The sequence below is a fragment of the Cololabis saira genome, chromosome 16, assembly GCF_033807715.1.
Source record: "Cololabis saira isolate AMF1-May2022 chromosome 16, fColSai1.1, whole genome shotgun sequence".
Classification (NCBI taxonomy): domain Eukaryota; kingdom Metazoa; phylum Chordata; class Actinopteri; order Beloniformes; family Belonidae; genus Cololabis; species Cololabis saira.
The window spans coordinates 3067895-3093888 of record NC_084602.1 but is presented as its reverse complement, the minus strand read 5'-3'; the positions used below and the strand labels follow the sequence as shown (position 1 = coordinate 3093888).

Sequence of the window (25994 nt, the reverse complement as noted above, 5' to 3'; positions counted from 1 at the left end):
TTCTTTGGAGTTTTACGGCAGCCTGCATCCACTTAGTAGTAGTAGTTGCACTGTTGCCATCTTCTGGCTCTTTCAAAAAACTCACACTACAGGACTGTCTCAGAAAATTTGAAAATTGTGATAAAGTCCTTTATTTTCTGTAATACAAAAATGTCATACATTCTGGATTCATTACAAATCAACTGAAATATTGCAAGCCTTTTATTATTTTAATATTGCTGATTAGGCGCATGCCTACATATGAACATATCATAAATACCTTCTGTTTTCTTTCATATTTCCTTGATTGAATAATTCATTTTTTTTATTTGTCAATTGTGTGTGTATATACTGTATATATATTGCATCTAGTTTTATAACAATAGGATTATTTTTGAAGCATTAAAAAAACATGCAGTGCGTCCGAAATGCCATACTAAACAGTATATACTCAAAAAGTATACTTAAGTTCGGCACACTTTTGAGTAAATATTAGTAGTATGCAGTAATTCAGACGTACTATTAAGAGCTACACGGCACTTCCTGTCGTTGGGAGGGGGAGTTGTTACCATGGTAACAGGAGTTACCGCTCCGCTATTTCCCGTTTATTCTGGCCGAAACAAGATAACATTATATAAAATTATAATTATATACGAATATTATAATATTAATATTATATAATAATATTATTATACTTAATATTATACTTATGACATATACGTATCACTTCGCCGCTGCATTGCATTGTGGGAAGTTTCTGCTCAGCTAGTGTCCATCAATCCACGCTAATACATTTCTCCAGAATGAGTATGGATAGTACACACTATTGAGTTGAGTACGTACTAATGTTTCGGACGCACTAAAAAATCTCACATACTCATTTTGCTACTCATTAGGGAGGAGGTTTGGGATTTCGGACGCAGCCACGGTATCGTGAACGCAACAAAAGGGTCGTTTGTGGATGACGTCGACGGTCGACGACGCACATGTTTTGTTTCTGTTCCGGTGGACAGACAGACGGACAGACGAGTCCTGTTTAACCAGTGAACTAGGAGGATGTGGACGCAGGAGACGTAGATCCTTCAGTAGACCCTGGTCAGACCCCGGTCCCGGTCCCGGTGCAGACCCCGGATCCCGGCAGTAGACCCTGGTCAGACCCCGGTCCCGGTCCCGGTGCAGCATGGAGCAGTACAGGAAGCAGGTGAAGGCGGACTGCGAGGAGCTGCTGATCCGCTTCCAGCAGACCCGCTCCGTGCGGTTCGAGGTCTTCTCAGAGATCTGGAGACAGATGAAGTTTGCTCAGATCTTTTAGTAAGTTTAAACTAAATCTTCAACCACTCTGACATTCGTTTATCTATTTTAATAACATGATGTATGAAGTACTCGAGTTGTAAAAATCCATCAGGGGGGATTGTGGATTTGATCATATGGGGACAGATCATTTGTGCTGATTACAAATAATATAATATATTCCAAATAATAGCAGTGACCAAAACACCTGCAGAAATACTGCAGGAATGACATAGCAGCAGTTAAATGCAGCCTTCTGTAAGCTTTAAATATCCACTGGGCTTACATCAAATACATCAAAACACAACAATAAAAAACACTTTTCTGAACTTATCAATATGACTCTGTCCTTCACAGGATAAGTACCGTATTTTCGCGACCATATGGCGCACTGTGTGGAAAGGCGCACCCTCAGTTTTGTGTGTCATTTTTGGTTTTAAAACACACATACGGCGCACCGACCCAAAAGGCGCCGTCTACGGAGACGGAGCTGCACAGACACGCGTTGCAAAACACACACGCGCTAAAAATACAGCAGAAGCAAAACTTAGTTTGATATTTTATTTCACTTTTCACATCAATCAAACCCTTCAAAGGTTCATATTCTGTTTCTGCATTAAAGAATTTAAAAAAACCACCGGGTTGCTGCACAAACCTGTCTCAGCCACTGATCATCTCCTCATCCATCCAGCCCTTTTCATTTCACTCTGGCTGGAAAAGTCTCTTTAGGGAACGCTTTTCTTTTAAAAATCCCGACCGTGGCGGTCCCGGGTCCCGCTCCCCGTTTGCTCCCTCGCGCTGGACCGGGTCCCGTGTCCCGGTCCCGGTCCGCCCCCCCCCGCGCTGGTCCCGCGGCGGTCCCGGGTCCCGCGTCCCGGGACCCTCGCGCTGGACCCGCTCACACACACGCGCTGTCGGGGAGCCGGTACCGGGGTTTGTATCCGACAGGAGCTCCGTTAATTCATCTGCGCCAGTCCGAATTTCCAGACCTGTCTCAGCTTCTTGATCATCATCATCCCTTCATCCAGCCCCCTATTTTCATTCACCCTAATGACTCCGGCTGGAAACCTCTTATGCAAAGTTTTTCTTTTAAAAATCACCATAAGTTTCTGTCCATCAGCTGCGCCAGTCCAGCACCACATAGGCTACATGAGAATCTGTGTGTCGCGCCGCGAATACACACACGCGCATGTCGGGATCCGGTACCGGGTTTGTAACCGACAGATTTGGCTGCAAATCTCGGAAAGTGAAGCTGATCTGACCTGAGACAGACCCCAGAAATCTCTGCTCTTAAAGCGGCCGGGAACCAGGTCATCGGACCCGCTTGGGGAACCAGGAAGTCGGCTGCAGCAGCGACCATCACCGCGCTGCTGCAGCCGCTGCTTTAACCGGGGAATGTGGACGTTCCGACCGGCCGGCGCTGCAGAACACTCACACACAAGTGTGCTTATTTAAATAGAGCGGAGCAAAACTTAGTTTGATTGTATTTTATTTCACTTTACACATCAAGCAAATCCTTAAAAGTCTTCATCATCTGTTTCGCATTAAACAGCTCAGTGGAGTCTCATTCAGCTTCACCCGCCCCCTTCTCTTTTTACCTTCTCATGGTGGCCGACCTGACATTACCGTAATTCAGGTAATAGACACGGCGCACCGTTTCTTAAGGCGCCCGGCACATTTTAAAAAAAAACAAAAAAAAAAAAAGTTGCGCCTTATGGTCGCGAAAATACGGTAACATGGATCACTGCAAAAACTCACAATATTAACAAGAATATTTTTCATATTTCTAGTTAAAATGTCTCATTTTAGTAAAAAAATCTCATTACACTTAAAACAAGACTCATCACTGGAAAAAAACAACAATTTTCACCTGTTTCAAGTAGATTTTCACTTGAAATAAGTAGAAAAATCTGCCAGTGGAACAAGATTTTTTAGCTTGTAATAAGAAGATAAATCTTGTCCCACTGGCAGATTTTTCTACTTATTTCAAGTGAAAATTTACTTGAAACAGGTGAAAATTGTCAAATAAGTTATTTTTCTGGTGATGACTCTAAATTCAATTCAATTCAATTTTATTTATATAGCGTCTAATACAACAGATGTTGTCTCTAGACGCTTTCCAGAGATCCAGAACATGAACATAAACATAAACATAAACATAAACATAAACCCCCGAGCAATTATTATATAAACAATGGCAGGTAAAAACTCCCTTAGTGGGAGAAAAGCCTTAAGCCAAACAGTGGCAAGGAAAAACTCCCCTTTAGGAGGGAAGAAACCTTGAGCAGGACCAGGCTCATAAGGGGGGACCCTCCTGCCGAAGGCCAGACTGGGGGAGTCAGGGACGTCGACAGCACACAGCAGGCAGGTGGAAGCAGCAGCGGGATGACCAGAGGTGGGGGGGGGGGGGGGGGCGTCAGCAGCACACAACAGTCATGTGGAAGCAGCAGCGGGATGACCAGAGGGGGGGGGGGGGCATCAGCAGCACACAACAGTCATGTGGAAGCAGCAGCGGGATGACCAGAGGGGGGGGGGGTGCAGGCAGGCGGAAGCAGCAACAGCAGACATCCACGTAGGCAGGTGGAAGAAGCAATGGGATGACCAGAGGGGGGGGAGGGCCGGGAACACAGGCCAGAACGCAGCTCCTGAGGCTCCGGCCTGCAAACATACACAAAAGAGAAAAAAGGGGGGCCGGCACAAGAAACTACAGGAACAATGGACAAAAATGATAGCTATGAGATATTTATAATAAATAAAAATGGTAATGGAGAAGAGAGGCAGGGAAAAGGAGAGGAGAAGAAGGGTGAGAGGCACCGCCCAGCGGATCATGTCGGTGCCCCCCTGCAGCATAAGCCTATAGCAGCATATCTACCACCAAGCTATATTTGAGACTAACTATTATAGTTTTGTTCTATAGCTGCGACAATGACTACTGACTCTAACACACTAAAGTTTACACTACCTAGAGATTTACCAACACCAGCTAGAGGTTTACTTAACACTAACTATAAGCTTTACTAAACAGAAAGGTTTTAAGTTTAGTTTTAAAGGTGGAGGTGGTGTCAGCCTCCTTAACCCAGATTGGAAGTTGGTTCCAAAGTAATGGTGCCTGATAGCAGAACGCCCGCCCTCCAAATCTACATTTAGATACTCTAGGAACTACGAGTAAACCTGCACCCTGGGAGCGGAGAGCTCGGCCAGGAACATAAGGTACTATCAAATCTTGTAAATACTGCGGAGCTAAGCCGTTTTGGGCTTTATATGCAAGTAATAAAATTTTAAATTGAATTCTGAATTTTACAGGTAGCCAATGGAGCGACGCTAACACTGGAGAGACGTGGTCTCTCCTGCGAATTCCTGTCAGTACTCGTGCTGCTGCATTTTGGATCAGCTGGAGCCTATTCAGCAAATTACTTGGACATCCTGCTAACAACACATTACAGTAATCCAGTCTAGAAGATACAAACGCATGAACTAGTTTCTCTGCATCCCTCTGCGAGAGGATTTTCCTAATCTTTGCAATATTACGGAGATGGAAAAATGCTATTTTACAAACCTGATTAACATATGGTTTAAACGACAAATCCTGATCGAAAACAACACCAAGGTTTCTCACAGTTGCACTGGAAGCCATCGCAACACCATCTAATCCCTTCCTAAAATGCTCTGGACCAAGAATGATAACCTCTGTTTTATCTGAATTTAGAAGCAAGAAATTTCTGGACATCCAGTCCTTGATGTCCCTAAGACATGCCTGAAGTTTAACTAACGGTTCTGTTTCATCCGGCTTCATAGACAAGTAGAGCTGCGTATCATCAGCATAACAATGAAAGTGTATGCCGTGATTCTGGATTATACTTCCCAACGGCTGCATGTATAAACTGAACAAGACTGGCCCTAGCACTGAACCCTGCGGAACACCATAACAGACCCTCGACTGTTCTGAAGAAACCTCATGTACATGAACAAACTGGAACCTGTCAGATAGATATGATTTAAACCAACGTAGAGCTGTCCCTTTAATCCCAACAACATGCTCTAACCTGTGCAGTAAAATGCCATGGTCAACAGTGTCAAAAGCAGCACTGAGGTCCAGTAAAACCAATATGGACACTAATCCCTTATCTGAGGCCATAAGAAGGTCATTCGTAACTCGAACCAGTGCTGTCTCTGTGCTATGATGCATTCTGAACCCTGACTGAAAGACTTCAAACAGATCATTTCTATACAAATAGTCACATAACTGGCTTGAAACTGCCTTTTCCAGAATTTTAGATACAAATGGAAGGTTAGAAATTGGCCTATAATTAGCTAAGGTGTCTGGGTCAAGGGAAGGTTTTTTAAGTAAAGGTTTAATTACTGCCACTTTGAAAACCTGTGGTACATATCCTAAGCTTAGGGATAGGTTGATTTGGTCCAGTATTGTCACACCAATAAGAGAAAAAACATTTTTGAATAGTCGAGTCGGGATGGGGTCTAACATACATGTGGTAGACTTAGCTCTATTAACGAGTGAGGTCAGCTCAGGGAGGTCTATAGGATCAAAACAGTCTAGAGACAAGTCAGAGCCTAGGGAAGTCGCTAAAGCTGAAGAAACGCCCACAACCGGCTGGTTGATTTCTTCTCTAATTCTCGTGATTTTACTGTTAAAGAAGCTCATAAAGTCTTCACTACTGAGAGCTGCAGGAATACACGGCTCCACAGAGCTGTGACTCTTTGTCAGCCTGGCTACAGTGCTGAACAGAAAACGTGGGTTACTTTTGTTATCCTCTATCAACGTTGAATAATAAGCTGTTCTTGCTTTGCGAATGGCTTTTTTATATACTATTAGAATATCTTTCCATTCACGATAAGAGTCTACAGACCTACAAGAGTACCACTTCCTTTCCATTTTACGCACGCTTTGTTTCAACATGCGAATATCTGAATTGTACCAGGGAGTTAAGCTCCTGTGGCTAGAAACCCTCCTTTTCAAAGGAGCAACTAAATGCACGTTAGACCCCTGGTGGAAAAGCACCAGACTGAGTGGAGTCGGGCTGAGTAGGTGCTAGTGGAAAAGCACCAATAATGTATGTATTTGACTAAAACTGAGCCAGCACTGATGTGTCTGCTCTCGTCACAGCGGAGCTACGAACCACAGGAAGCGTCCGTTCAGCCGGCTGGTCCTGGAGACGGCGTACTGCTACGTGCTGCCTCCGTTCAGCTTCCAGATCCGTGTGGGGGGGCTGTACCTGCTGTACAGCCTGTACCAGAGCCAGAACCTGACGCCCCCGGAGCAGGTACCGGTATCAGGGGGGGGTTAGGGGGAAATCATTTTTAAAATGCGCTTCTGCAGAAGGAGAAGCAAAGTCAGAGCTTGCAGAGCAACACAGGCTCTCTGTGAATGCTCCTGACCAAATGCTTCGGTAGTTCCTCTTTTGCATTAGCGTTTTATTGAGGATTTCTAGACAGATAATTGATCGTTTGTACACAGTGTGTGTGGGAGGACAGACATTGGGGCTAAAAGGTGAATCATGACATTTTTTTAGTTAAAGAGGAACTGAGAATTTTCATGTCTGGTGGACAGAAGCTTAAAGTTTTAAAAGGACAATGGGGCCCCCCAGACAAAACGGGAAGTCTTGAACAGATGCATCAGGCTAACCTTTAGTTAACCTTACAGGGGTAACGGCACAGGGGCTAACCTTCTGTCTCTGGACCTAGATCCGGCTGGCCCTGAAGGACTGGGACGACGTCCAGCGCTTTGAGAAGGACGCCCGGGACGCCCAGCACCTGGACACCGTCTACATCCTGCACAGGCTGGTGTCCTGCAAGGCCTTCCACTTCAGCGCCATGCCCTCCCTGGTGAGTTAGACGCCCACTGGCTGAGAAAACAAGCCAAGGAAAAAAACTGTAACTCATCCTTGGAGCTTTTCAGATTAAAAGCCTGCAGCCTTTATTGTGTAGTTTGTAACATCTGTTAGAAAGAATGGAAATTCACCCAATTGTGTCGAAAGTTTGGTCTAAATAAATGAAATAAAGTGAGTGGTTGACCTGCTCTCCTCCTTTAGAGCTTTTCCACTAGTACCTACTACTATCTACTCAGCACGACTCGATTCGTCCTCGTTTGTTTTCAATATCCAGATCAGAAGTAGGAGGTTGGAGAAGCTGCTGTGACGTATTTGATTATGTATCTAAACAAAGAAGAAAACAACACTAAAGATGTAGAACCTGGAGCAGTGGCGTAGTATGCATTTTTTAAAATTTTTTTTTGGTATAGTCTTCTAAGTATTCTAAATCTAGGCTAATCTAGGCTATTAGTATGTAATCATAATAAATAATTCAAAATAAAAAATCTTATTTTTGCATGTAAAAACCCCCGTCAGGCAATGTGTCGCGGCAGCTGGACTGTTAAACCTAATTTATGGTTCCGCGTTAAATCGCGGCGTAGCCTACGGCGTAGGGTACGCGGCGACGCACAACGTACGATGTGCGTCGCCGCGTACCCTACGCCGTAGGCTCTGCGTCGGTGTAACGCGGAACCATAAATCAGCATTCAACAACTCATCAAACGGAAGGTGGATGGCGGACATGAGTTCCCGTCCATTATTGAAGTCTTAGACTCCTGCGACAAAGATGTTTTATCCAAGATTAACTGTTTGCATCGTATTCTGATAGCATTGCCTGTTACAAGTTGCTCCGTGGAGCCTTTTTTTAGTCGTCAACAGGACCAGAGCCGTCAGAGCGACGACTCTCACTGGGAGACTAAGGAGCCTCTCGTTGCTCATGTTTGTTGTGCGTCGCCCATGTGAAATCTGGACTTATAAATGTATGAATATTTTGTGATTTTGAGGACCTGTAAAACCAGACTTTGCCCCCTCTTCCTGAAGTCCTGCGACCCCCTGCTGCTAACTCCTGGTTATCTCGGCCTGGGTCGAGATAGTCCGTTTACGACCCCACTGCATGGCCGGAGATCAAAACAAGGACCCAGCAGGGTTTCTGCCAGGGAAAACAGACTTCCTTGGGGTTTTATGACACCTAAGCAGGGGTCGGGAAGCAGCGGAGCCCTAAAACCAGGCCTCTTTGGACAGACACAAAACCTACCAGCAACCCCCCCAGCCTGGAACTGGCTTTAATGTGCCTCATAAAATGGCGACCGTGCCATGAACCACAATCCCAGCATGCCTTGCGGGATGGGGCGGCGCCTGAAAGCGCGCGCATCCAATCGCAATGAGGCACCGATGACGTCACTGCAGCGCGCGTAGGATCAAAACCCCTGCCGCTGCTTCTTTTTCTCTCTTCTCTTCCGGTCACCCTCTCATCCGAGCTGGATCGTTTGGCTCTGGGCCAAGATCCCATCTCCCTTTCTCCCCCCGGCTGGGGGGAGGTGTGAGGCCCCATCGGGCCGCTCCGGTGGACCTGCAGCCCGTTGAAGCCGCGGTGCACGGAGCCGCCCCCATCAGCTCCCGGTCTCAACTTTTCATCCAGAGTCCTGCTTCACGTGTCCCCGGTCCCTGGGAGCTGGAAAGGGGGGGGAAGCTGCTTCGAAGCTCGGCCCCGGCCTAGGGTGAGACCCGTTCTTCTTTCCTAACCTCTCTCTCTGCTCTTAAACTTCACCTGAAAGGACCTGTGGACAGCCTGCCCCGCGCAGAACCGAGACGCATCCCGCTGCCCGTCCCGGGGCCACGCGCTCAGGCCGACGGGCACCAGCACTCAGAAGAAGTAGACTGGCCCCGCGCGCCCCCGAGACGACGTGATAGCCTCCGGACCGGAGCTGGAGCGCCGGCTGCTTCAGCTGTACCCCCGTCCTCTCGTGATTCCAGAGTCAGGAGGAGGAGCGGGAGAGGCGGGAGGACTCTCTGGGATCGGACTCCGACCAAAGACCCGGCAGGAACCCCTGATCGGCACCCGGAGACCCGAGGAGGCGTGAGGTTTTGAGACCTGGGTGTATGAGTTTAACTGGGAGTGTTACAGAGCTAAATCTGTGTTCAGAGCTGAGATTACACCACCATCATTATAAGGACTGTTTTCATTAATTTGTAGTCACTACTTTCTGCTAGTCATTCATGTTTTAAAGCGCTGTTTTCTGCAGTTGATCACGGTTTAACACCGGGATCACCATCCGTTCTAATTGCACGTGGCCCAGAGGGCGCGTCCATCTTTAAAAGACCACAGGAGCCCCGTTGAACTGTAGATGTTCTGTATCTCCGTTATTATTGCTTGATTTCTTCTTTTTTTTCATTCCATGCATTTAACGTTTATGTTTCATTTTATTGATTGTTGTTTTTCTAGTTAATTAATTGTTTTATGGATACTTAAGCCATTTCTGCCATCAGGTTTATTTGGGTGTTGCGTTTATCATCTTTTGACACCCGTATGTAAATAAATTCTGATTGATTTCTTTATGAGTGGTTGTGTTATTTCATGCAAGATTTGGTCACAAATTGATTTGTTTAAGCAGAGCCTAGTGTTCGGATATCACGCCTTCACTGTTATTCTGTAAGATTTGCTGTTCTGCAGGATAATTCAAATCATAATGAGACTGATTTTCTGCTGTTAGTTATCGAATCCCACCGGAAGTAAGGCCCCGGCGGTGGTGCCCCTACGAGAATTATCATTTTTGATAATACAATTTGATAAATAGTCAACTTTATTAATTATTAATAATTCTTTAATAGAATTATCATTAGCCTTGATAACTGGACAGCCAAGCTACCTATGAGTTGCACAACATAAATGGTCCGCCCGTGTGAGGCTCTCGAAACGATATTTGTGACCAGGTTGTATGAAATAACAAAACATTAATTTTGATCGGGAAAGAAAATATTTTCATTTTTCTTCCCCTCTCATTATCTGATTCCTACGGTTATTTTAAGTTGTTCTAATGGCAACCTCGCCTCACTAAAGGGTGATTGCTTTGTTAAGTTCTTTAATTTTATTAGTTGAACTTTTATTTTTCATCACACGATTATTAATCTGGTGATTGATTTCCTCTGCAACCTTACTTCACTGAAGGTAATGGTTGGGGTGTTTTAAGTTCGGTTAGTTTTATTAACCTGAACTTTTTCTATCACTCAATTTTTGTGAATCTGTTTGAGTAATTTCCTTTTGCAACCAGGTTCCATGGAAACTAATGGTTGGCTCGCTGTAAGTTTCTGATTTTATTAACCTGAACTTTTATTGATGGATCACTATTTTATTAATCTCTGATTAATCCCCTTTTGCAACCATACTTAACTGAAGGTGATGGTTGACTTAATTTCTTTAATTCTATTAATTGAACTGTTGCTGATTACCCCATGTGAGTTATTAATCTTCTCAGATTAATCTCTACTGTGTTTTAAGTTGAATCTTTAATTTAAAGTTATTTAAAGATTCCTCCCTTTTTATTCACTTTATTAATTCCTTTCAGTTGGTTCTTGCTTCTAAGGTTATAACCAATACCCCAGTCTCTCAGGGTTTGTTATCGGTTTAATTTCTTCTAATCTGGGTGATAACGTGAGCTGACTTCGTTAATAAGTGTAATCTCTTGCCAGAATCCCAAGCGAAGCGCTGGGGCCTGGACCGTGAGCTGAGGTGTGGTTATTAATGGCAGAGAGCTCATCGCAGTGGACGGAGAACCAGCAGAGGTGGACATGCAGGCTGATAGAGGTCGACCGACAGGCAAGTCTGTTCTTAGGCTGGACCCAAAAGTGGTGAGCCCGGTCATCTCATCCCCTGAGCCCCCTGGTCAGATGCCACCATGAGTAAGCCAAAAATTAATTACCCGAAAGGAGCTGCGGCCCTTCCCAGTTTTCACTGTTACTGACGCTGAAGAAGCAGCTCAGCGTCTTCTTAAAGTAAACCAGAGGAGAACAGATCACGATTAACAACCAAGGCGCAGACGCCGTACCTCAGAGCGAGGGGGGTCCCACGGTTGACCTTTTAGCAAAAGAACACTGAACAGCTGCATTACCTTGTATGCAGCGGCCCCCTCACAATTTTTCTGACCCAGAAGTGGAAGCCCGCTCCACACCTGAAAGGGGGGTAGGATACTTTGGGGCGTTAAAAAAAATTCACGCCTACACACAATTTCCAGGCTTCCATAGCCGACATAAGTTAATTTGTGTGTTTTTGTCGCCTAGCAATTAATCAAAGAGTGGTTAAATTGTTGGTTTTTGATTTTAGGTACAGTGTACATACTGAAACCTAACTAACCCCTCCTTTTATCTTTCATCTACCGCACTTTAAGAGTGATATCACTGTGTTAGGTAAATGAATGATGTTATTGCTTTGAATATGTTTTTCTTTTCATAGTTTTGTGCATTGCTCGCCTAGTGGACTAACCAGGCTAGCTCACGCCCCCAACCAGAGTTTCGTGACCACATGGACTGTTGCACCGTTGTTAGATTCGACAACCAGACCCTGCATTCCGGCGGTCGATTCTAAGGGGGGATGTTGTGCGTCGCCCATGTGAAATCTGGACTTATAAATGTATGAATATTTTGTGATTTTGAGGACCTGTAAAACCAGACTTTGCCCCCTCTTCCTGAAGTCCTGCGACCCCCTGCTGCTAACTCCTGGTTATCTCGGCCTGGGTCGAGATAGTCCGTTTACGACCCCACTGCATGGCCGGAGATCAAAACAAGGACCCAGCAGGGTTTCTGCCAGGGAAAACAGACTTCCTTGGGGTTTTATGACACCTAAGCAGGGGTCGGGAAGCAGCGGAGCCCTAAAACCAGGCCTCTTTGGACAGACACAAAACCTACCAGCAACCCCCCCAGCCTGGAACTGGCTTTAATGTGCCTCATAAAATGGCGACCGTGCCATGAACCACAATCCCAGCATGCCTTGCGGGATGGGGCGGCGCCTGAAAGCGCGCGCATCCAATCGCAATGAGGCACCGATGACGTCACTGCAGCGCGCGTAGGATCAAAACCCCTGCCGCTGCTTCTTTTTCTCTCTTCTCTTCCGGTCACCCTCTCATCCGAGCTGGATCGTTTGGCTCTGGGCCAAGATCCCATCTCCCTTTCTCCCCCCGGCTGGGGGGAGGTGTGAGGCCCCATCGGGCCGCTCCGGTGGACCTGCAGCCCGTTGAAGCCGCGGTGCACGGAGCCGCCCCCATCAGCTCCCGGTCTCAACTTTTCATCCAGAGTCCTGCTTCACGTGTCCCCGGTCCCTGGGAGCTGGAAAGGGGGGGGAAGCTGCTTCGAAGCTCGGCCCCGGCCTAGGGTGAGACCCGTTCTTCTTTCCTAACCTCTCTCTCTGCTCTTAAACTTCACCTGAAAGGACCTGTGGACAGCCTGCCCCGCGCAGAACCGAGACGCATCCCGCTGCCCGTCCCGGGGCCACGCGCTCAGGCCGACGGGCACCAGCACTCAGAAGAAGTAGACTGGCCCCGCGCGCCCCCGAGACGACGTGATAGCCTCCGGACCGGAGCTGGAGCGCCGGCTGCTTCAGCTGTACCCCCGTCCTCTCGTGATTCCAGAGTCAGGAGGAGGAGCGGGAGAGGCGGGAGGACTCTCTGGGATCGGACTCCGACCAAAGACCCGGCAGGAACCCCTGATCGGCACCCGGAGACCCGAGGAGGCGTGAGGTTTTGAGACCTGGGTGTATGAGTTTAACTGGGAGTGTTACAGAGCTAAATCTGTGTTCAGAGCTGAGATTACACCACCATCATTATAAGGACTGTTTTCATTAATTTGTAGTCACTACTTTCTGCTAGTCATTCATGTTTTAAAGCGCTGTTTTCTGCAGTTGATCACGGTTTAACACCGGGATCACCATCCGTTCTAATTGCACGTGGCCCAGAGGGCGCGTCCATCTTTAAAAGACCACAGGAGCCCCGTTGAACTGTAGATGTTCTGTATCTCCGTTATTATTGCTTGATTTCTTCTTTTTTTTCATTCCATGCATTTAACGTTTATGTTTCATTTTATTGATTGTTGTTTTTCTAGTTAATTAATTGTTTTATGGATACTTAAGCCATTTCTGCCATCAGGTTTATTTGGGTGTTGCGTTTATCATCTTTTGACACCCGTATGTAAATAAATTCTGATTGATTTCTTTATGAGTGGTTGTGTTATTTCATGCAAGATTTGGTCACAAATTGATTTGTTTAAGCAGAGCCTAGTGTTCGGATATCACGCCTTCACTGTTATTCTGTAAGATTTGCTGTTCTGCAGGATAATTCAAATCATAATGAGACTGATTTTCTGCTGTTAGTTATCGAATCCCACCGGAAGTAAGGCCCCGGCGGTGGTGCCCCTACGAGAATTATCATTTTTGATAATACAATTTGATAAATAGTCAACTTTATTAATTATTAATAATTCTTTAATAGAATTATCATTAGCCTTGATAACTGGACAGCCAAGCTACCTATGAGTTGCACAACATGTTTGAAAAAGATTTGAAGTGTGCATTTTCTGTATTTAACAGCGCTTGTGTGTAATGTATATGATTAATAACAGCAGCACGTCATTATAGGCCCCTCTGCTCCTTCACCCGCCCCCCCTCTCTCCTCCCCGACACACACTAGTATGAGCTGCAGCTTTTTTGGCACACCCAGTCTTTGCTGGTGCACACCCAAAGTCTCTTTTCTGGCTACGCCACTGACCTGGAGGAGATGATAGATGTGCTGCTGGATCTGTGGCTTGTGTTGGATTTCAAGTTAAAAAATGAGAGAGAGAGAGAAGATTCAAGCAGCAACGCTTTTTTTTTCTTTAATTTAGTTTGTCTCTGTGCTGCTGAAAAGTCAGCTGGAGCCGTGAGCAGCTATGAAGAGACAGAGCTCCTGGTAGATCTGGTCGTTCCTTATCTCCGTCTAGATCTTTTTAATTCTCTCCTCAGCACCAGGTTTATGAACATCTGACCCTCAGAGTTGGATCAGAAACAGACTTTTGTGTGAGGAAGCTGCGAGCTGCTCTTGTTCCGACTCCCGCGTCCTGACTCAGACGTCTGACTCCAACCCCCCGACCAATCGGTGTCCTGTAGTGTGATGATGTCAGATACAGCCGACTCAGCAGCTTAGAACCTCAGAGTAGTTACAGAAAAGTATCTACTGGGCATGGCTCCACCCGCCTCGACCCTTAGTGGAGAAGACGGGGACGAGTGGAGTCCTGCTGAGTAGATACTAGTGGAAAAGCGTGTCCTTGTTTCCCTCTCCTCCTCCTCTCATCCTCCTCTCCTCCTCCTCCTCCTCCTCTCTGCAGCTCCTCTACAGGAAGAAGAGGAACCCGGACCGGTCTCTGCTGTGTGAGGAGCTGCTGGAGAGAGCCTGCCGGCCCCAGGAGCTGATCAACACCGAGGTTCTGGAGGTGAGACCCGGCTGGCCGAGACCCGTCCAAGCCACCGTGTCTATCACATGTGGATCTATATCAGCATTGATCCTGGAAAGCTTGACCTTAGACCAGTGTCTAATGAACGATGTTGAACTGAATGACAGCATACTTTAGTACGGAAGAGTATTAGGGCCATGCAGGAGAACAAATGTTTGAGAGGGGAAGTTTTTATTTTTATTGTGCACTTCAAGAAAAAAGTCGAAATGTCGAGAATAATGTTGAAATACAATTTCGAGAAAAAAGTTGAAATTTCGCCTTTTTTTTTCTCAACATTTCAACTTTATTCATGAAATTGTACTTCAACAATAATCTCGACATTTCAACTTTTTTCTAGACATTTCGACTTTTTTTCTCAGAAAATTATAATAATGTGATAAAGTTCTTTTATTTTCTGTAATGCAATTTAAAAAAAAAAAACATGTCATACATTCTGGATTCATTACAAATCAACTGAAATATTGCAAGCCTTTTATTATTTTAATATTGCTGATTATGGTTTACAGTTTAAGATTAAGATTCCCAGAATATTCACATTTTTTGAGATAGGATATTTGAGTTTTCTTAAACTGTAAGCCATGATCAGCAATATTAAAATAATAAAAGGCTTGCAATATTTCAGTTGATTTGTAATGAATCCAGAATGGATGACATTTAGTTTTTGTAATTGCTCACTCACTCATCTTCTTCGCTTATCCGTTCCCGGGTCGCGGGGGCAGCAGCCTCAGCAGGGATGACCAGACTTCCTTCCTTTGTAATTGCATTACAGAAAATCACAATATTCAAATTTTCTGAGACAGTCCTGTATACTTCAACTTTAATCTCGACATTTTGAGTTTTTTCTCAACATTTCCACTTTTTTCTCAAAGTGCATAATGAAAAAAACTTCCCCTCTCAAATATTCTTCTTATTTTTCTCCAGCCTGGCCCTGATACTCTTCCGAACTTTAGACATATAGAAGATGAGAAAATATTCTTCATTATTTTCCGCCAGGTTTCATCTGGGATTGACTTCTAAGGAGGTTTAAAGCTTGTTTTCTAACCGCTGTGGTTTCCTGCAGGAGATGTCCAACGTGCACGAGCTGTACGCTAAGATGAAGGCGTCGGTGGCGTCTGCGTCGGCCTCGCCGGCGTCGGGGGACCTGATCCGGACGGACCTGATCCGGACGGACCTGGCGGCGCGGCTGCGCGGCTCCGTGCTGGACTTCTACACCTGGCAGCAGGACAAGGTGCTGATGGATCCCGGCACGTCGGTGTCTGGACCAACACTCCACCCCGTTCATGAATCGTTGTTGAACTCTCAGGCCCCGTTTACACGTAGCAAAAACGGTGGTGTTTTCATGCGTTTTGGCCGTTAGTTTACACCACCACTCTTTAGCGCCGCCCTAGTGGCTCCTGGAGCTTTTTCAAAAATGTTTGACCTTTATTTTCTTCCTTTTTTTCTCTTTTTTTCTTCTTTATTTCCTTTTATTTCTTTTTTCCTTTTTTCTTCTCGACATTTTGACTTTTTTCTCGACATTTCGCCTTTCGCCATTTGCCTTCATTCTAAGGCTTATACCCACAAAGCTTTTTATTTTTTGCGGCTCCAGACATATTTGTTTTTTGTGTTTTTGGTCCAATATGGCTCTAAAACATGTTGGGTTGCAGACCCCTGGTTTACACGAAAACGAAGCTCAAAGTCACCAAAAACGATAATTTCTGAAAACTCCGGCCAAAGTGGAGATTTTCAAAACCTCCATCTTCACGTTTGCTTGTAAACGGAGGGAAACGGATATTTAGGCTTCAGAACGTCACATTATGAGACAGAAACGTCACCAGCGTCATGAGTGACACCTGTGTTTACAATTAGTTTGTAACCGTCAATATTTTCTTGTATTTTACCTGTTTTATATTCTAAAGTCACACTTAAAAGTAACTCCACTTCTCTGTCACTCCAAACCAAAGACTCTGGTTCATCTTGGAAGTAACTGGAAGTTACTCGTGTCATTTGTTGATGTTTTTTTCCAGGATTCTGATTGGCTAGCATGACTTTATCTTCTCGTTACACTGCCCCCTGTAGGTTTGGCTGCTCATAGCACCTTAACAGATATTTATGCAGGTTCCTGGAAATGAAGAGATTTTTCAAAACGTAGAGGGGGAAATATCCGCTTTTGCGAGATTTTGAGAAATGTTGAGAAAAAAGACGAAATTTTGAGAAAAAAGTCAAAATTTTGAGATAAAAGTCGAGGAAAAATTTGCAATTTTTAGGAAAAAGTTGAAATTTTGAGAAAAAACTCAAGAAAAAAAGTCGAAATGTATAAAAAAAAAAAAGTAAAAATGTTTAGAAAAAAGTCGAAGTATTTATGCAGGTTTGTGTATATGAAGAGATTTTGAAAACGATCTCGTGTGAATGATGGAATTTTTCAAAACATAGAGGGGGAAATATCTGTTTTTGTAAATACCCGGCTATGTGTAAACGTGGCCTTAGATGAAATAGAAGCACATGTATTCTAACGGATGACTGTAGCATTCAGGACTCTTTCAGCTGCTTCTGTAATCCTTGTGTCGTGTTTGGTTTTGAAGGACAAAGTGGACGCAGACGAAGACGGCGATGAGGGAACGTCCTCTCAGCAGCAGGTGACCTGTTCCCACGTTCTTCCTCCATAAAATGCAGAAAACCTGGTTAAATGCTGTCGCAAGCACTTCAGGAATGATTCCACTGTTTGTGGAAGGAACCGCGACCCCGACCCCGGGACGGCGCTGAAGCGTCATTGCCGGGGTTTCTGTCGCTCGGCCGTCGTCTGACCGTCTGCTTTGTGTCCCCAGTGCTCCCGGAGAGCAGAGCTGCTCGCCTCCATCAAATCCAGAGCCTTCGGAGAAGCGTCTGAGGTTTGTCCTTCACACTTTCTCCTCTTATCTCTCTTTCATGAGTCTAGCCTGGTATTTTGCACTTTAATGATTCTTAAAACTATATACCGTATTTTCTGGAATATAAGCCGCACATGTATATAAGCTGCATCCGCTCTATTTGTAAAAAAACAATAAAAAAAAGATATACAAGCCGCATCCGCTCTATTTAAAAAAAAAAGATATTTCAGCCGCAGATATTTCTGTTGTTAGATTAGATATTTACTACATGTACAGAAGGATTTTGAACTGTAAATGATGTACATGTTTGTACCTAAATAGATCTTTCCTAACAGTGTCTTTTAACACGGCAGCAACTTTGCTGATTAAAACTGGACAGAACCAAGAGAAAATAAACAGTATTTATTTGTCTATTTATCTGTTTGAAATCTGCTTCTACCTCTATCTGCTAAAGAATAAGTAGCGTATTCTTCTTTGCATTTATTTTGTCTTAGTTTTGATTCTAATTCCGGTTAGAGCGCCCCGAGCGGTGGAAGAAAAATCCACAGAATAGCTGCACCTTTGTATAAGCTGCATGGTTGAAAACCTATGAAAAAAGTAGCGGCTTCTAGTCCAGAAAATACGGTAAATTAAATATTGCATTCAATTCCACTACTTCACAACATAATGCCGAGCAGACACTGTGAGATTGTCGGCTCGTTTTGAACCGATTTTCCACTCGTGCGACTATTTTATGGATCGGTCCGGATTTCGTGCCTCGTGCAGTAAACGTGAGGTAACGACGAGAGAGTAACGCCTCACGACGAGAGAGTAACGCCTCACGACGAGAGAGTAACACCTCACGACGAGATTAACACCTCACGACGAGAGAGTAACGCCTCACGACGAGAGAGTAACGCCTCACGACGAGAGAGTAACGCCTCACGACGAGAGAGTAACACCTCACGACGAGAGAGTAACACCTCACGACGAGAGAGTAACACCTCACGACGAGAGAGTAACGCCTCACGACGAGAGATTAACACCTCACGACGAGAGATTAACACCTCACCACGAGAGATTACCACCTCACGACGAGAGAGTAACACCTCACCACGAGACATTAACACCTCACCACGAGAGATTAACACCTCACGACGAGAGATGAACACCTCACGACGACATTAACACCTCACCACGAGAGATGAACACCTCACCACGAGAGATTAACACTTCACGACGAGAGATTACCACCTCACGACGAGAGAGTAACACCTCACGACGAGAGATTAACACCTCACCACGAGACATTAACACCTCACCACGAGAGAGTAACACCTCACGACGAGCTCCCGATCACAAATCGTGTGTTCGCAAGAAAATCAAACGTGTTTGAAATCCTGGTCGGTCCTCATGAGGGAATCACAGTTGAAGCAGCTACGACCCAATTGAACTCATCCTTTCAGAGAGCATGCACAATCTTTTATGTCACGTCAAAAACTATTATTTGTAGTTTAAGTGTTGCAAATTCACATAACAAATCATGTTTTAATAGCAGAAAAAAAAACGCATTTCCCACGTCTGCCCAGCCAATTCCTTGACCAATCACGTCGTTGTCTTTTTTCATTTATCGCCACACAAGATGGCACAAATTGCTAAAGGCTGATTTATGGTTCCGCGTTACACCAACGCAGAGACTACGGCGTTGATTTAACGCAGAACCATAATTCAGGTTTAAGGCAGCGCGTTTGTTTTTGCTGAGCATCTTTGGTGTCTCCCACTTCGAGGTTCCTCCTCTTCCACTTCTTTTTGACGTTGCAGTTCCAGTAACAGAAGTCAGACGTGAGGATTATGATCGTATAGTGTGAGCAGACGTGAGGATTATGATCATATAGTGTGAGCAGACGGGAGGATTATGATCGTATAGTGTGAGCAGACGTGAGGATTATGATCATATAGTGTGAGCAGACGGGAGGATTATGATCGTATAGTGTGAGCAGACGGGAGGATTATGATCGTATAGTGTGAGCAGACGGGAGGATTATGATCGTATAGTGTGAGCAGACGGGAGGATTATGATCCTATAGTGTGAGCAGACGGAGCATCAGAGCATCGGGTCGTACAGTGTGAGACCATAAATCGTGGGCTGTGAACTTTTCAACTCAGCAGTTTGAGATGGGGCTGAATCAAACCATTTAAAATATCACGCAGTGTCTGCCCAGCTTTAATCTGCCAAGTGTGGGGAAGAAAACCCTCCAGGTTTGTGTAACGTGTGCTTGTTCTCAGGCGTGTAAGTCCCGACGGCACCGGCAGGTGGAGCTGGACTGGGCCGTGGGCGAGAGCAGCCGGCCGGCCCGGCCCAGAACCATCAAACCCTCTCTCAAGAACAGAACCAGCCAGAACCTGCACCTCTCAGGTACTTAAACACGCAGCCTCCAGTACGGAGATCAGGGACTGGGTCCAGGGGCCGGGTCCAGGGACCTGGACCTGGACCCGGTCCCTGGACCCGGTCCCTGGACCCGGTCCCTGGACCTGGACCAGGTCCCTGGACCCGGACCCGGTCCCTGGACCCGGTCCCTGGACCCGGTCCCTGGACCTGGACCAGGTCCCTGGACCCGGACCCGGTCCCTGGACCCGGTCCCTGGACCCGGTCCCTGGACCTGGACCAGGTCCCTGGACCCGGACCCGGTCCCTGGACCCGGTCCCTGGACCTGGACCAGGTCCCTGGACCCGGACCCGGTCCCTGGACCCGGTCCCTGGACCTGGACCCGGTCCCTGGACCCGGACCCGGTCCCTGGACCCGGTCCCTGGACCTGGACCCGGTCCCTGGACCCGGTCCCTGGACCTGGACCCGGTCCCTGGACCCGGACCCGGTCCCTGGACCCGGTCCCTGGACCTGGACCCGGTCCCTGGACCTGGACCTGGACCCGGTCCCTGGACCCGGTCCCTGGACCCGGACCCGGTCCCTGGACCCGGTCCCTGGACCCGGACCTGGTCCCTGGACCTGGACCTGGACCCGGTCCCTGGACCCGGTCCCTGGACCCGGTCCCTGGACCCGGACCCGGTCCCTGGGGTCCAGGGTCCTGGTACCGGGTCCAGGTCACAACCCTCCAGCTTTCTGCTGGATTGGCTTTTTTCATTTCATTTATTTATTTTCATTTCACTTCATTTTATTCTTTATTTCATTCAAAAAAAATAAAACAAACAATTCAATACAAATACAAACACAAATGTTCATAAATTGTGAATGAAAAGGGAGCAGAAAGAAGAAGAATCTTATCTAATCTGCCCCTTTTTCCAAGAAATAAATTCACAAATAACATAAATTTTAAATTTTAAAAACAACAACTAAGTAAATAAAAAACTAAAATAAAATAACCGCCGTCTATGGGTATGTCAATCAAACTTAACTAACATATTTCATTATATTTATTTAACATACAGGCTTTAATTGTTCTTTTGAATGTAATGTTTGATTTGGATTCTTTGTTTTCTTTATTCAGTTCATTTATTATTATTCATTTAGCACTCATTTTTTTCAAAACAGTGCATGGAGGGAACGGAGCCCGGAGGGTTCAGCTCCATCAACAACTGTGATGAAATAACAAGGATAATGTACAACAAATTAAAAAAATATATAAATATACAGGACTGTCTCAGAAAATTAGAATATTGTGATTTTCTGTAATGCAATTACAAAAACAAAAATGTCATACATTCTGGATTCATTACAAATCAACTGAAATATTGCAAGCCTTTTATTATTTTAATATTGCTGATCATGGCTTACAGCTTAAGAAAACTCAAATATCCAATATCTCAAAAAATTAGAATATTCTGGGAATCTTAATCTTAAACTGTAAACCATAATCAGCAATATTAAAATAATAAAAGGCTTGCAATATTTCAGTTGATTTGTAATTAATCCAGAATGTATGACATTTTAGTTTTTGTAATTAGTGGAAAAGCGTTAATTCCTCCCTGGTAACCGCTCTGCATCTCCAGGTGACGCGTGGAAGGACGTCGGCACGACGACTCTGATCAGCTGCCTGTCCACGCTGGACGCTCCCCCCCAAGGTAAACGTCCACACGTCCTCATAACTCCACCAGAACTGTCCCTGCTGCAGGACTGGACTCACACTGGTGTGTTTTAAATCTGTCCTTTCAGAAAAGAAGGAAAAGTGGAAGAAAATGAAGTGGTGTTGAAGCCCCTGCAGAAGACTGAGGGGGATGTTTGCTGCAGGTTTTTAAGCTGAAGACGATGGACATACGGACAGGTGGACAGATGGACAGACGGGCACCGGTCATCCGTCTCCTGATGAACGGGAACCCGCGTCCTTGATTTTTAGACTTTTATTCACACAGAAACTTCCTTGTTCAGCAGTTTTACTTGATAGCATCCGTCCGTGTTCTGATTCTGTCACTAATTCTGCCTCCAGGACAAACTACTGCTAGAATATGTTGATCCGTGTTTAATGTTTTACAAAATATTGTTCCTATAAACGCATCTGTTTTTTAACTTGTCCCTGTGCTGCAGATTTGTACCATGAGAAGATGTAAAGGGGTTTGTTTTCTTTCTATAAAACCCATTTTTACAGTCTGCGTCAGTCTCTTCCTTTATCACATGGAGTCTTTATTCCCTGACAGTCATGATCAAACCTGGGCTGCTTTTATCACCAGCTGGACTGGAAGTGGAAAACATACATAAACTTACATAAACTACACAACATTTTCATAAAAAATCTAATAAAAAAAAAAGTATTCTTATTATTAAAGTCTAAGGAGTAAAAAGTGGGTTTATCACATTTTTCTGTCAAACAGGAATGGAGTATTTTTCCGACACTTTTAAAACGGTACGCCATAAAAAGAATTGATAATTATCTCAGAATTCCAAGAGAAGTTTTAATGAAAAAAAAATGCTGTTTCTACAGTGGTATATGATTTCAAGAATGGGGTTAATAAAGGTGTGGTATATGGTATATGGTATATAACATTTGGAGGGTTCTCAGCAGCAGCTGCTCCATGCAGGTCACGTGAGCTACTCGCAGGTTGGAAACAGAGCAGATCTATTTTTTTCATTAAATCTTTTCTTGGAATTCTGAGGTAATTAACTCATTAATTCAGAAAAACAGATTTTTTTAATTAAACTTTTTCTCGGAATTCTGAGAAAATTAACTTGTTAATTCAGAAAAATCGAGCAGATTTTTTTTTCAAGTGAATGCAATACGCTTCCGTAGAATACTGTATTAATCCGTAATACAGAAGCGAGAAACGGAGATTATAGGACACATTTAGAATGTTATTAAAGGACAGCCCCTTGAGATGTAACATCTCATTTTCAAGGGGGTTCCATAAAACATACAATATTACAATATATCACATTACAGTACAGACATACATGATATAAAACACACACACATCTGTCTCACCCTCCCACACACAAACCCTACACACATAAGTCTATTACAAAATACACTAATTAAATAACCGAAACAATGAAACAATTATAACATAACGGAGAAAAATAAATAAATAGAAAAAAGGACAAAAAATACATAAATTAAAATAAGGCAATTTGTTTTAAGATGAGAATATAATGAATAACTTAAAACAATGAAAAGAGGTAATAGAACGCAAAAAGAGGGGAAGATCATTCCAATCTGATGGAGCTTTCAAATAAAATGATCTTTTACCAACCTCTTTTAAAATTCTAGGAACAAAGAAAAAAGGAAAATGCATATGTCTGAGTGAGTATGGAGAGTTATATACAATCATGAGTTCTTTTAAATATGGAGGACAGTGAAAATAAACACATTTAAAAAGGAAGTGAAGCCGGTAAAATTGCCGTCTAGATTTGGGTTGAAACCAGTTCAATGAATCAAACATAAAACAATGATGTTCTGAAAGGACAACGTAACACAAATCTACATCATGAATTAAATAATACAGTCAGAGGTTTAAGATGGGAATCTGGAGTATTTTGATAAACAATATCTGCATAATCAACAAGTGGTAGAATGAGTTGAGAAATGAACCTTTTTCTGACAGGAAGTGAAACAGTTGATTGAACGGTAAAGTGAAGCTTTTTTAACAGTATAATCAATGTGAGGTTTAAAGGTTAAAGTTCCGGGTCAATCCAAAGTCCAAGATATTTGAATGTGTCACCTTTATCAACAAGAGATCCAATGAAAAATAAATATGAAAATCAGATGAACGGGATCGGAGGTGACGTGTACTGAAAACCTGCAACAGGATTTATTTTTGTTCAATATGAGTTTGTTCTTACGGAACCAGTCTTGAACCATATTAAAATCAAGCTGTAAAGAGTTCTGGATATGTAATATATCAAGGTTTGAGGTGTATATAACAGTGACAATTAGAACAGATACTCAGCAAATCATTAATAAAAATAGAAAAAAGAAGCAGACCCAATGTGGAGCCTTGAGGAACACCTTTGTCAATAATTAAAAAGTCAGACTGATGACCCTGAAACGACGATTATGGAGATCAGCATTAAACCAGAGAAGAGCATTTTGATCAAGACCATTAGCAAAAAGTTTGTCAAGAAGTAAATAGTGATCAACCAAGTCAAAAGCTTTAGACAAATCAATAAAAATGACACCAGTAAATTGTCCATGATCAAAGGAGGTGAACACATCATTTGTGAATTTCAATAAAGCTGTCGTAGTGGAAACGTTTGGTCTAAATCCTGATTGGAAAGGTGATAGAATGTTGGATGAGTTTAAATAAAGTGAGAGTTGATTAAAAATAATCCTTTCAAAGGTTTTTGCAATTGTACAAATAATAGAGATAGAGTGATAATTGTTTCCATCTGAAGGATCACCTCCTTTGAAAAGAGGAAGACCTTAGCACATTTCCAAATCCTAGGAATCGAACAGGTGGACAGAGACAAGTTAAACAAATCAGCAAGGGGATTAGGGGTGGGCAAAACTATTGATACGGCAATATATCGCGATACATAGTCTCCCGATAAGATATCGATATTCAATGTATGTATCGCGATATATTGCCGTATCAATATTTTTGCCCACCCCTAGCTGCACTTTATTTTGTGATTTCAGTGTGGGTGAGACATTGCATTTTATTTTTGTCATTTTAAGTCAGGGGCAAGTAGCTGTACTGTATTTTTGTGATTTCAATTTCAGTGTGGGACAGACACTGCATTTTATTTTGAGTATTTTGTATCTAAGAATAATGCACACACTGCACTTTTCATTGTGTTTCAGTGTGTTTTTTCATGCAAATATGTTGCATTATTAAAATGGAAAGTTTGAATTACATTGTTTTGACTCAGTCCGTCCAATGCATTATCACTATCATCTGATGTACATATATACAACTTGGATTTTAAGATGTGTAATGCATTTTTACATTTTTTGGTGAACTATGTAGAATATCGCGATATATCGCATAATCAGGATATCACAATGTGTATCGTATCGTGGCTCAAGTATCGTGATGCGTATCGTATCATGAGGTCCTTCCCAATACCCACCCCTAAAGGGGATACATCAAGACATGGGCGGCAAGTTTGATAAATTTGACTTCAAGTCCATCTGGACCAGCACTAGTGTTATCTTTTAGTTGACATAATATATAAGGCAAGAAAAACATTGTTGGGCAAAATCTTTTTAAAGGAAAATGAGTGGCCTGACAGGGAACTGAAAGAGGGACTAGCAGTCCAGTAAGAGTCAAACTGGTAGGAGTTACAGATGGAAGAGAAATGATGATTAAAAGTACGAGAGATAAGTGATGGATCAGAAATAGATTCATTATTAAATTGAATCTGGTTTAAAGCATTTTTGTTATTCCGATTTAGAACAAAATTTAATAGTTTCCAGAACTGTCTTGGATTATGAAAATGATGGGATACGCTATCTTTAAAATAGTTAGACTTTGCATTTCTGGTTTTAATTGTACATTGATTCATTTCTCAGTGATCTGACATTTTTTTTATTTTTTTTAATTAACATTTGCAAACAGTACAATGATAACAAAACTTCACATTATGCAATTTCACGTTGAATTATAACATATAAAGAGTATTACTCAAATAAAAAACAAAACAAAAAGCACAACACATTATAACCAGCCAGGGGGGATGAAATTATAACAGAAAGCCAAAACATTTACATCCATTTATGGTTTTGATTGCCTTTGAATTATTTGGGTTTTTTGCGTAAGAATTTAGATTTGTGGATGTGGAATTTTGCGAGGATAATCAACAAATTAATAATAACTGTTTCTTTTGGCTTTGTTCTAATTGTTACATGGTCAAAAACACCAAACAACACATCCTTCCAAAATAAATTAAAATCAATATCAATTCTTTCAGACACAAAATTACACATATCACTCCAAAAAGTTTGAACAATGGGGCACAGCCAGAATAAGTGAGTCATTGTTTCCGAATTTGCAGAGCAAAAAGTACAGTTTGAATCAATATTTTTTTTGAATCTTTTTACAATGTGATCATTTGTAGGATAGAATTTATGAATTAATTTAAATTAAATTTCTTTAACTCTCAGTGATCTGACATGAGCTGAAATGAGAGGAGGAAACGACGCGGAGCTGCTGGAGCTGC

The 25994-nt window shown here is 43.5% G+C and overlaps 1 protein-coding gene across 1 annotated transcript; it reads left to right on the top strand.

The window, feature by feature from the left end:
* Positions 1–846: 846 nt before the first annotated feature.
* snapc1b (small nuclear RNA activating complex, polypeptide 1b) lies at positions 847–21973 on the top strand. The gene is made up of 10 exons (XM_061744266.1): positions 847–1290; positions 6392–6548; positions 6970–7110; positions 14439–14543; positions 15625–15792; positions 17126–17179; positions 17369–17431; positions 19676–19805; positions 21395–21466; positions 21558–21973. The coding sequence occupies exons 1-10, from the start codon at positions 1160–1162 to the stop codon at positions 21593–21595; spliced, it is 1059 nt and encodes a 352-aa protein (XP_061600250.1). The 5' UTR covers positions 847–1159; the 3' UTR covers positions 21596–21973.
* Positions 21974–25994: the final 4021 nt, after the last annotated feature.

Excerpts from the sequence above, each read along its gene's own strand:
- snapc1b (XM_061744266.1), top strand. The coding sequence starts at position 1,160 with ATGGAGCAGTACAGGAAGCAGGTGAAGGCGGACTGCGAGGAGCTGCTG. Across the intron at positions 14,544-15,624 it reads TCAACACCGAGGTTCTGGAG|GAGATGTCCAACGTGCACGA; the intron begins GTGAGACCCGGC and ends GGTTTCCTGCAG. Across the intron at positions 17,432-19,675 it reads CCTTCGGAGAAGCGTCTGAG|GCGTGTAAGTCCCGACGGCA; the intron begins GTTTGTCCTTCA and ends GCTTGTTCTCAG.